This window comes from Taudactylus pleione, unplaced genomic scaffold, assembly GCF_031769625.1.
Source record: "Taudactylus pleione unplaced genomic scaffold, aTauple2 ptg000629l, whole genome shotgun sequence".
NCBI lineage: Eukaryota > Metazoa > Chordata > Amphibia > Anura > Myobatrachidae > Taudactylus > Taudactylus pleione.
In genome coordinates, this window is record NW_028285031.1 from 3,278,301 (window position 1) to 3,291,666 (window position 13,366).

Below are 13,366 nucleotides of genomic sequence, written 5' to 3' on the forward strand. Positions count from 1 at the left end.
AATTACTAACCTTAAGTAATTAAATTAAATTGTGCAAAGCAGTAAACAACAAATAATGGGAATGATCAATGCAAACTTTCTGGAGGATAAGTTACTGAGGTCCTGTGTTGTACTGTACAAGAACCCCAATGCAGACACGGCATACTCCCCAGACAGACCTTCTTTTTAAATAACGGTAAGGATTCCACTGATGACGTGGGCTTGGGATATCAGTTTGAGGTATACCTTCATATTTGGGAGGAAGTTCAGGGTGAATCAGGGGCATGTTGTGAAATGTTCTGCTTTGTAAATTGGGATTGTCAGGTGGTATGTAACATAGGACACAGTACACATTCCATGTTACCACGGTCACTCACTTGTCACGTAGAAATAGACGAGTCTCTCATCTCTCCCAGCTTTGTTGGAAGCGGAGCATTTATACATGATAGACACTTTTGCATTTTGTATCACCAGCTTGCTGACTGTCTGCAAATTTTAAAAGAGACAGATAATGGAGAAGTTTAGACAGATCTGAAATAAAAGCACTTGCTGTAAACCCTTCACTTCTCTGCCTGTCCCATTGTAGACTACTGCCAAAGATAACTCAAGTTAGTAATTGCACGCTTTATAAAGTTACACAGGCATACATACAGGGCTCTGCTTTTACATGTAAGAACACTGGTACACAAATAAATGTGCAAATGTGCTATAACCAACCAGAAATGTGCTTTCATTTTCTAAACTGTTGTACAAAAAAGTACCTGGAATCTGATTGGCTGCAACTTTTCCCTGGTGCACTGATTTTCCTAAATGTTCCCAACTGTATTGAAGGTCAGCTGGGAAGCACTGCCCAATACAGCATTTTGAATCAGCTAAAGTATTATTATATAGCATATTATATTATATATATATATATATATATATATATATATATATATATTATTTTTTTTTTCCACTGCACAATTGTACTAAAATACTGTATAAAAAATGTTATCATATACAAAAGAAACCAAGACAAATGGAGCTATTTCTTTTCATTTTCTTTTAAATGGTAATTAATCCTCAAGGGGGTATTTAATTAGTATGATGGCTGTTAAGTGCCAGCTTTACAACCATTTCTCCAGTACCTCGCGCCCAACAACATCATGGCAGATTATTCCTGGTAGCCCATAGAGGTGCACAGGAAACACTGCGATGTTGGGCTACTGTATTAATTGGCAATGTGTCGCTCATTGACGCTAATTGAATGCTGACCATAATGTCAGCATAGCATATTTTACATTCTATATTCCTGTGACACATGGAGCCTGACACTGTGGGGGCATATTTACTAAAGTGCAGGTTTTCAGAAGTGTAGTTGTTGCCCATAGCAACCAATCAAATTCTGCTTAGCATTTAACTAGCACCTTCTAGAATATAATAGCTAGAATCTGATTTGTTGCTATGGGCAACATCTCCACTTCAAAAAACTCGCACTTCTTTAGTAAATATACCCCTGTGTCTCACAAATGTATCAGGAAACACTGACTGGGCATAGCTCTATTAGCGGCTGGAAGCAGATAATATTTCAACACAATCCTTTCAACAACCTGCTTCTCCCTGAAGAGAACAGATGTGTCAGAAAACAGGAAAACTCCGATCTGTAGGTGTGGTCTTAAAACAGGAAGGCAGTGAAGGAAATAGGAAGCTGGCGAGGCCTGCTATATATTAGTGTTTTCTGTCTAATTGTATGTCCTCAAAGCAGGTAGTTAGTCGCAGGGAATCTATTCAGCGGTAGCACACACCAGGGCGCAAATAAAGGTCAGCAGATTTCCCAAATGTTAGTATAGGTCACTGGCTGGAGATCAGGACAAGAAGACAGTGCATCCTGGCAGGAAGCTAGCTTGCCTCATGCTGTGGAACTTTCCTTGCAAAGGGAAAACTGTTTAGTAAAACAACAGAATACTCTAATTATAGAGGCACTATAATAGAGGTTGAAAAACATGATTACGGCTTTGAGAAAGTGACCGTACAGCTTGCACAGTTTAATTTAAGTTCACTGTTTTTGGACGCATTTACAGTAGTACCTAGGCTGTTACGTTGGTCCTCATGTTGATCTGCTGCATACCTTTATTTAGACTATTCTTTTGGGACCAGTCTCTGCGGTATGTGCCCAATAAGAGGCGGGATGAACCCGATGAGAGGTGGGATGTACCCAATGAGAGGTGGGATGTACCCAATGAGAGGTGGGATGTACCCAATGAGAGGTGGGATGTACCCAATGAGAGGTGGGATGTACCCAATGAGAGGTGGGATGTACCGCCCATAGGGGCTAAGGCAGAGTTGTAGATGGATTTAACAGTTTTTTATACTGTGCATGTTCTGTGGCCATAAACAGCCACAGGCCATACCGAGTCACTTGCATCTCAGTCACATCTCCACTGAATAGGCATAATAGGGTGGCTAGGGGGCGCTCACACGTAGGCGAAGTGTCCCGAGGGCGTGCTGCGGGTGTGTAGGCAGAATTGCAGGCTATGTGGAGTAGAGCGTACGCAGAGATCATGCTGATCCCGGACAGATCTGATGCAATGGGCTAAAGGGCTGGTACAAATGCATGCTTATAGTGATGAGAATGAATTATTATTATTATTATTATTATACAGAATGCCCCCATCCATACATGGTTAGACAGGTCCACACATCATAGCCAGAGTTTGTTCCACCCACAATTTACTCTTATACAAAAAAAAGATCAACGTAGGAGAGATGCATATTAATAAGCACAAAATAAAGATCTTACGCTGTTTAGTCACTTTTTCTCAGAGCATTTGAAATAAACTACACTTTATATATTCACATACCAGCATCTAGTACACAGGCAAATACCTGTGTATTAATAAATTCATAGATGCGTTTCCGGCAAAATAGGCTCTAGATTTAAAGCGGAAATTAGTTGTAAGGGAAAAATATTGTCTATTTGTATGTATTGAAGACTAAATTACATTTATATATCCTTTTTCTACTTTAAAAATTATAACCTTACATTTGTTTATTTTTGCAATACCATATTTGAGTACTTCAAGTATATTTATTTGTGGCCTATTTGTGTTCCTTTGTTATGCTTAATTCATCCAATATTATAATGTTCATAAATATACCTTCATGCATAGGCCATTATACTTCTGATTGGCAGCCAATTACATATTTGAATGATAAAAGCTCATTGTTTAAATATAACTGCACTTTTAACCCAGGAAAATGACCCGGTGTCATTTCTACTTTCTATCATTTTTTTTTAACGGGGGGAGGGGGACATTTCCTTGATTGAAAATCAGATGTAGTGCAGACGCTCGCTTGTGTTGTTGTATTGTGGATAATTGACTTCCCCAATAATTCATGATTGTTCCTGCCAGGATGACTTTAGGAAGTGCAATGCAATCAGGGAATATCACCCAGAGGCTATATGGATACCTTATTCCGCCCCTCCACAAACTCGCTCCAAGTCTCTATGGTTTCAATGTTGTTATATTCACCATCCAGGGTCACGTCCTTCCAGTCTTTACACTCAGGCATTCGGTCCCGTTGATGCCTACGGGAGGACCTTTGACGGGCACTGTATAGTGGGAATGCCCAAAAAGAACAGTTCATTAAATAACAGGAAGTTACACTCTGCTATTAACTTTTAGCATTTCAACATTGCTACCAAATACTGCAACCAAATTGCTGCAATTCACATACTTCTGCCATATTGCTGCAATTCACATGCTGCTACCAAATTGCTGCAATTCACATACTGCTGCCATATTGCTGCAATTCACACACTGCTGCCAAATTGCTGCAATTCACATATTGCTACCAAATTACTGTAATTCACATACCATGTTTCCCCGATAATAAGACACTGTCTTATTTTTTTTTTGTTAAAAAAACCACCATATGGCTTATTTTCGGGGTAGGTCTTATATTAATTAATATTGACGGCAGTGCCCCTTATGCAGGCCCCCTTGTAGAAGTGCCCCTTATGCATGCCCCCCCCTTGCAGGCCCCCTTGTAGAAGTGCCGCTTATGCATGCCCCCCCCTTGCAGGCCCCCTTGTAGAAGTGCCACTTATGCAGGCCCCCCCTGTAGCAGTGTCCCTTATTACAGTGCACTAACCTGACTCGCCGCCATCCGGGATGTCGCTCTCACCTGCGCGCTGACTGGATCTAACATGATCCAGCAGGCGTGGCCGCACAGGATCCTCAGCGCGCAGGTGACGTCATGACGTCACCCGCGCGCTGCATGACTGAGAACGCTGGTCTCTGCAGCATTCCCAGCTCAAAATGAGTTCAGGTAGGTCTTATTTTCGGGGTAGGGCTTAATTTGGACCGGGTTACAATATTAAGGGTAGGTCTTATTTTCGGGGTAGGTCTTATTATCGGGGAAACACGGTATTGCTAAAAAAATTGCTGTAATTCACATACTGCTACCAAATTGCTGCAATTCACATATTGCTACCATATTGCTGTAATTCATATACTGCTACCATATTGCTGTAATTCACATACTGCTACCAACTTGCTGCAATTCACATACTGCTACCAAATTACTGCAATTCACAAATTGCTACCATATTGCTGTAATTCACATACTGCTACCAACTTGCTGCAATTCACATATTGCTACCATATTGCTGTAATTTATATACTGCTACCATATTGCTGCAATTCACATACTGCTACCAAATTACTGCAATTCACATATTGCTGCAAAATTGCTGTAATTGACATATTGCTACCAAATTGCTGTAATTCATATAATGCTACCATATTGCTGTAATTCACATACTGCTGCCAAATTGCTGCAATTCACATACTGCTACCAAATCACTGCAATTCACATATTGCTACCAAATTGCTGTAATTGACATACTGCTACCAAATTGCTGCAATTCACATACAGTATTGCTACCAAATTGCTGCAATTCACATACAGTATTGCTACCAAATTGCTGCAATTCACATACAGTATTGCTACCAAATTGCTGCAATTCACATACAGTATTGCTACCAAATTGCTGCAATTCACATACAGTATTGCTACCAAATTGCTGTAATTCACATACTGCTGCCAAATTGCTGTAATTCACATACAGTATTTCTACCAAATTGCTGCAATTCACATACAGTATTGCTACCAAATTGCTGTAATTCACATACTGCTGCCAAATTGCTGCAATTCACATACTGCTACCAAATCACTGCAATTCACATATTGCTACCAAATTGCTGTAATTGACATACTGCTACCAAATTGCTGCAATTCACATACAGTATTGCTACCAAATTGCTGCAATTCACATACAGTATTGCTACCAAATTGCTGCAATTCACATACAGTATTGCTACCAAATTGCTGCAATTCACATACAGTATTGCTACCAAATTGCTGTAATTCACATACTGCTGCCAAATTGCTGTAATTCACATACAGTATTTCTACCAAATTGCTGTAATTCACATATTGCTACCAAATTGCTGTAATTCACATATTGCTACCAAATTGCTGTAATTCATATACTGCTACCAAATTGCTGTAATTCACATATTGCTACCAAATTGCTGTAATTGACATACTGCTACCAAATTGCTGCAATTCACATACAGTATTGCTACCAAATTGCTGCAATTCACATACAGTATTGCTACCAAATTGCTGCAATTCACATACAGTATTGCTACCAAATTGCTGCAATTCACATACAGTATTGCTACCAAATTGCTGCAATTCACATACAGTATTGCTACCAAATTGCTGTAATTCACATACTGCTGCCAAATTGCTGTAATTCACATACAGTATTTCTACCAAATTGCTGTAATTCACATATTGCTACCAAATTGCTGTAATTCACATATTGCTACCAAATTGCTGTAATTCATATACTGCTACCAAATTGCTGTAATTCACATATTGCTACCAAATTGCTGTAATTCACATACAGTATTGCTACCAAATTGCTGTAATTCACATATTGCTACCAAATTGCTGTTATTCACATACAGTATTTCTACCAAATTGCTGTAATTCACATATTGCTACCAAATTGCTGTAATTCATATACTGCTACCAAATTGCTGTAATTCACATACAGTATTTCTACCAAATTGCTGTAATTCACATATTGCTACCAAATTGCTGTAATTCACATATTGCTACCAAATTGCTGTAATTCATATACTGCTACCAAATTGCTGTAATTCACATATTGCTACCAAATTGCTGTAATTCACATACAGTATTGCTACCAAATTGCTGTAATTCACATATTGCTTCCAAATTGCTGTTATTCACACACAGTATTTCTACCAAATTGCTGTAATTCACATACAGTATTGCTACCAAATTGCTGTAATTCACATATTGCTACCAAATTGCTGTTATTCACATACAGTATTGCTACCAAATTGCTGTAATTCACATACTGCTGCCAAATTGCTGTAATTCACATACAGTATTTCTACCAAATTGCTGTAATTCAAATATTGCTACCAAATTGCTGTAATTCATATACTGCTACCAAATTGCTGTAATTCACATACAGTATTTATACCAAATTGCTGTAATTCACATATTGCTACCAAATTGCTGTTATTCATATACTGCTACCAAATTGCTGTAATTCACATATTGCTACCAAATTGCTGTAATTCACATATTGCTACCAAATTGCTGTAATTCACATACAGTATTTCTACCAAATAGCTGTTATTCACATATTGCTACCAAATTGCTGTTATTCATATACTGCTACCAAATTGCTGTAATTCACATATTGCAACCAAATTGCTGTAATTCACATACAGTATTGCTACCAAATTGCTGTAATTCACATACTGCTACCAAATTGCTGTAATTCACATACAGTATTTCTACCAAATTGCTGTAACTATTTCTACCAAATTGCTGTAATTCACATCCAGTATTTCTACCAAATTGCTGTTATTCACATATTGCTACCAAATTGCTGTCATTCACATACAGTATTGCTACCAAATTGCTGTCATTCACATACAGTATTGCTACCAAATTGCATGCCCTTATACAGACTTTGCAGCCGTGTGCAACACTATTATATCTAAAAGCTGAAAATGTTCTTTCATATGTTGCTTTAGGACAAACAATAAATTATTATGGGAACATACACACTGCGACGTGTATACATCTTGCATGGCATCCACGGCCGCCACTGCCACTGGATGGATGTTGGTGCGGGTACCCCAAACACAGTGCAGGTCAGAACATGTCGAATACCTTGGGCATAAATATTTGGAGATGAAGTTTCCTTCTCGTGGATCCGTGGGGGAACTAGAAAACATCAAGTGGAATCATGAAGATTTTGCGTCATTAGCAGAACACAAATATTAAATATACATGAATAAGTATATAGGGCCGGATCCAGATCTGGGAACAGAGTAAAGGTGCCTACACATTATACGATGTGCTCACGATGCGATATTGTGAGCAATTTCCCTTGAACTCTCCCCGGCAGCACCCCGGCACTTCAGGATACAATGTGCAGCGAAAGCTGCACTATTTATCACATGATCTATCGTGCATGATCTAAAGATTTGCAGATTATGTAGGATAGCAGACAGATGCTTGCACGGATCAGTGATATCCGTGATGCATGCATCTGTCTGTAAAAACATAAACACAGATGCACGGACGGGATCAATGAGACCCGTCCATGCTGCTGTGTTTAAAAAATTAAAACCTGTGTAAAAAAAAACAAAGTTGGGGCCCCTCCCACAAAAGAGCAACCAGGCTTTAGTGACCCAGTGCTGGTTGTGCAAAATACGGGGGATAAACGACACATCGTACAGTGTTTATGCCTGTACGATATGTCGTTCGGATCCGCTTACGATGCTTGCAGGCATGGATCAGGGAGAAACATGCAAGCATGAAGACAGATGCATGGACAGATCTCCGTCCGTGAATCTGTGTATTAAAAATTAAAACCTGTGAAAACCAGCCCCGGGCTTTAGTAACCTAGTGCTGGTTGTGCAAAATACGGGGGACAAACGACAGGGGTCCCCAGTATTTAAGCACAACCAGCACCGGGCTAGTCAGAACCAAACCCGGTTGTCAAAATATGGGCGACAAACGTCGTAGGGCTCCCTCGTATTTTGCGCAACCAGCACTGGGCTCTGATCCAGTCCTGGTAACGGGGAAAAAATGAATAGGGTCCCCCTCTATTATCCAGAACCAGCACTGGACTTTTTATAGCGGGGGCTAATGCCACAGCCAGGGGAACCCTATCACCGGGTCCCCCAGCCAAATAATTAACCCTGAATGCTAGTCAGCCCAGGCTGGGGATCCCTGGGGACCCCCAAACCCATCACCCACTGCTCCAGGGGTGTCGGGAATTGCCCCAGGCTACCAGCCTAGGCCTGGGGTGACCTGGAGAGGGGGACCCCTTTATTGGGGGGGTCCCCAACTCCCCAGGGATCCCCGGCCTGGGCTGACTAGCAGACAGGGTTAATGCTTCAACCTGGGGGACCCAGTGATAGGGTTCCCCTGGCATTAGCCCCCCGCTAGAAATAGTCTGGTGCTGGTTCTGGATAATACAGGGGGACCCTATTAAATTTTCCCCCTTGTATTTCCAGAACCAGGACCCGATCAGAGCTCAGTGCTGGTTGCGCAAAATACGGCGGACCCCTATGTCGTTTGTCCCCCGTATTTTGGTAACCAGGGCTGGTTCTGACTAGCCTGGTGCTGGTTGTGCTTAAGTATGGGGGACTCCTATGTCGTTTGTCCCCCGTATTTTGCACAACCAGCACTAGGTCACTAAAGCCCGGGGCTGGTTTTCACAGGTTTTAATTTTTAATACACAGATTCACGGACGGAGATCCCTGATCCATGCCTGCAAGCTTCGTATGCGGATCCGAACAACATATCGTACAAGCATAAACACTGTACGATATCATCAGATCTTACCCATTGTTAAACTCAGGATTTCTAGAGGGGGGGTTTCCAAATGCTTGATCTTAGAGTGAGTGTGGCCAGTCCATGAAGAGGGCAGAATTAACACTTAACCAGCTTTAAAATGCATCATACAAAGTATATTGTGTGTTATAATTCCAGCATATAGAAGACCAGCAATCACAGTAACCCATTATATGTATCATACATAGTGTATTGTATGTCATAATTCCAGCATATACAGAACCAGCAATCACAGTAAGCCATTAAATGCGGCAGTAGGCCCATCCTGCCTTAGCAGAATGTTTTTATTTTAGATGTGGGCACCATTCCAGAGTATTAGAGCAAGTCTGCCCTGGACATACTGTATATTTACATATTGGGCTCTATAGCAGCACATCCCTAACAGTGAATGTTTTCCAGATCTCCTAGTTGGTGCACAGGTTATTTATTACTGACTGATACATGGTAAAAGATCCACAGGTGGTACTAATTATTTCATTTGTGATACTGAGAAGAAAATTCAGTAATAGTAAAATTCTATTACATTACTATTTCTATTGTGGGCTGGGGAGGGGGGTTTCCAGGCAGACGGAACCCCCCCCGCGTTTGCCTATGTTACCTGCAGCAGGCAAGATCTGAAGATGCGATGTACGTCCTGCTGGTACACGCATCGGCATCGTGATCGTGAGTGGACACTGACGATTTGGACATATTTTACATGATACTGATGCGTTGAAATCGGGCAAATCGTGTAAAATATCGCCTAGTGCGTAGGCACCTTAAGATACAGCAAGTAACTGCACATGGACAAACCATGTTGCAATGCAACAGGTGCAAATACATAATTTTGGTTTTGCATGTTGCTGCTTTGGCATGTAGCCGATAAATGCTGGACAGCTTTATTATTACACTGCATCTTAGATCTCAATTTGGACACGCCCCTCCCAAATCTAAATCTCTCTGCATATTTTATATCTGCCACACCTGCAGCGCAGCATGGTTTTACCCAGGTGCACAGTTACCTGCTCTACCTTACTCTATTCCCAACTCTGAATCAGGCCCATAGTGTACATACGTCATCAATAACATTGTATTGCATGGGTGTAAGCCATTGATGGCACGGCAATATATGGAATGCAATTAGTATCATGAGCCTTTAAAATAATAATTGTTATATTTTATTACACATTAGCTACAGTATAATGCTTATTATGTGCTGGTTTCTGTGTATATATAGTAAGTATGAATGATGATTCCCACATTCAACATCTACCCTCTTTCCAAAGTTAGCTACAGATAGCAGTGGCCAGAAACAACCCATCTTGTGTCATATACAGTATTCTACTGTCCGTAGTGAATATTATCTGCACACAGTGAATTCAGCCGTCTTATGGGCCAAACTTGTCAGCGCCATATTTTCAATATTTTTGGGCCCTGTGTAGCTCTCTATCGCCACCAGCTCAGCCCTCATCTGCCCCGAGCTATGAGCTAGATGCTAGCTGCAGCTTGAGGAACCCTCCAGGTCCCCTCCGAGCCATGCCCAAATGCCTCTGGGGCGCCCCCTTGGCCATGTGGTGCGCCTAAGGCAGCAGCACCAACCGTTCCGCCACAGTACTGCCCCGGAGCCTATATGTATATGAATGTTCACTAGGAATCAGTGACATCATTGAGACAGGAGACTCTAATGAAGTCTCATGAACAAGACTACAACATGGCTGTCTCTGCTGTGTGTAAGGGATGATTAGAATTCTGTATAGTGTAATTAAACGTTACCTGTATCTATTCTATACAGGCACTGATTTAATCCAACGGGAATGAACATATTTTATAAATGTACAAGACCATGTACAGTATATAAAGTAATAGTTGATGTGATGGCAAAGAACCCTGTAGCATTGGGGTCTGATTTATTAAAGGGTGAAAAACCCTATTGTCATCGAAAAAGAGGTGTTTTACATAGGGAAGTCTATTTAACAAGTCTTGAGGATAAACATGATAATAAGCCCCTTATTCTGGCTTGTTAGTGGTTTATTCAGGCAATAAATAACTATGGCAAAAGCGAGCGATAAAAAGAAGAGGAACATGTGACCAGTATGTTGCAGAGTGGGTTACTGTGACTTTCGTGCTGTACTCGAGCAGACGTGAGGCTTGTGAAGTAAATGCCCCCTTAAAAATGTTCTATTGGGTCTCGTATTTCCCTCTGTAAACATGGCTTGTAGTTAATAAATAATTAGTTTGGAGTCAATGAAAATGTTCATCACATTTTAATGAGCTATAACACACAAATATATTCTGTTTTGTTCACATTCATTATTTGAAGTATCTTTTATTGAGAGTTTCCAGGGATACAATACATTTACAGCCATAATGTCATTTTCAAGGTTGACAATGAACACGTCTGAGTAGCTCTGTATGACAGGTTGTCAAGTTATCACAAAAGTTACAATGTACAACATCAGAAGTTACTAAGCACACGTGAATCAGAAACACATGTATGACGAAGCATGACACAAGATGATAAAAAACACATGTTTAACACAAAGTCCTTGAAGAATGGACAGAGCAGCTATGTGGTTGGGTGTTTCCAGTTACATACATATAACGTACGTTATCATTATACTGTACATAGCAGCGCTTTTATCTCTGCACTGTATACATCATCACAACAAGTTGAAGTTAATTTTATATAGCTGCATGGTGCACTATTTCATAAAGTGACCGTAGCATCATGCTATCCTAGTGAGACCCAACTGTCCTTCCAAAGACCTCCATAGGTCCTCATACACCCCTCCCCCCTATAGTCATCGGGCGTATCTAGCTAATGGCCAGGATGGCACTTGCCAGGGGCGCCTGCTGGAGGGGGGGGCGCCACCTGACAGTGCCACCCTCTGCCGGGGATAGAATCAGTACACTCCATCCCAACGTAACACTTTAATGTCACCCTAACGTGCAGCGCGGCACCCTAAAGTAAGAAGACTACATGTCCCAGGGTGCAGCGCAGCGGTCAAAGCCACATGTGTGGTGAGGAAGTGGTGGATTGGCTGCAGCAGTGCTCTGGGCTGGTGGCGGTATGGAGACTGCGCCGGCGGCGGTATCGTCATAAAATACTTTATCCATGTGACTTCCCCAACCTTGGTGTCTGGGGGAGCTCCCGGGTCTCTGTAACCTGTACACCATCCTCTTTCATCACTGCACGGCGGCTGCTGGCGCTGAGCGATCCCTGTGCTCCCTCCACACCCTTTGATGCCAGTTTCCCCTCCTGTGCGTCTCACGTTCTGCGTAAGTTTGTCACCTCCTATGTGTATCATCTCCTGTGTGTGTCACCTCCTATGTGTGTGTATCACCTTCTCTGTGTATCATCTCCTGTGTGTGTCACCTCCTATGTGTGTGTGTCACCTCCTATGTGTGTGTGTGTCACCTCGTGTGTGTGTGTCTCACCACCTATGTGTGTGTCACCTTCTGTGTGTCATCTCCTGTGTGTGTGTGTGTCACCTATATGTGTATGTCACCTCCTGTGTGTGTAAGCTCCTGTGTGTGTCACCTTCTCTGTGTCATCTCCGATGTGTGTGTGTCACCTTCTGTGTGTATGTGTAACCTTCAGTGTGTGTCATCTAGGGTTGTATCTACCCCTAGACCAGGATGCCACTCACCATGTTTGCTGGCACTAATCTCTATTTTGTCTTTTGTTTTTCCGAAAATATGGGTCCGTAGTGGAAGGGGGGGCGGCAGTCCCTTTCTTTGCCAGAGGCGCTTGGACCCCTAGATACACCCCTGATAGTCATTATGCTGGCACCTAACCGGCAGTACATTGTTGTAGGGGTACTTAGGGATACGCAGTACTGAAACCAACTTTTGGTAAATTTTTTTATTCTTATACTAGTTCCAAGAACAGGAATAGATCAGTGAAATCCTGTCACCCTGCCCACTTATCCACAGCATGGGAGCTACTATAAGTTTTGTATCCGCTTGTGACTATAGGTGGGTACAGCCACCATTTTTTTTTATGAATACTGCCACCTTTTTTTTGTAGACTTTAAGCACTGCTAACGAATATCAGAGAGAGGGGCAGTGACATATCAGGTAAACCGATATTTGCAGCAGATCAGGCGGCTTTCTCAGAGGTGCAAAGTGTTGGTAACACTGGGCCTTGTTCCAACAGCCTTCTCTAATCTACATGTACAAGACCCAGTCACTTAGACAGTGACGTTTTAGCGATATCCCTCTTCTTAAACATGCCAACCCTCAGCAAGGAGATGGGACAGGCTACATGGACACATTTAGGTGCTTTGAGCATAAACAATATAGCTTGTATATGCTATTTAAAAAAATACTGAAACTTAAAATACTGTAATAATGTCCAAAACTGTATTAAATCACTGTGGATACCTTTAATTGGTAAGTTGGCGTACACATTTATGCATGCAAACCGAACAAAACACAC

The 13,366-nt window shown here is 41.6% G+C and overlaps 1 protein-coding gene across 1 annotated transcript in view; it reads right to left on the minus strand.

Moving 5' to 3' along the window:
* Window positions 1-13,366, minus strand: part of FLT4 (fms related receptor tyrosine kinase 4) — a 259,066-nt gene that overhangs the window by 56,638 nt on the left and 189,062 nt on the right. The window contains exons 10-12 of the mRNA XM_088454762.1: window positions 7,143-7,305; window positions 3,430-3,571; window positions 357-465 (exon numbers count right to left, since the gene is read on the minus strand). Coding sequence (XP_088310888.1) covers window positions 357-465; window positions 3,430-3,571; window positions 7,143-7,305 — 414 coding nt within the window. The remainder of the gene's footprint in view (window positions 1-356; window positions 466-3,429; window positions 3,572-7,142; window positions 7,306-13,366) is intronic.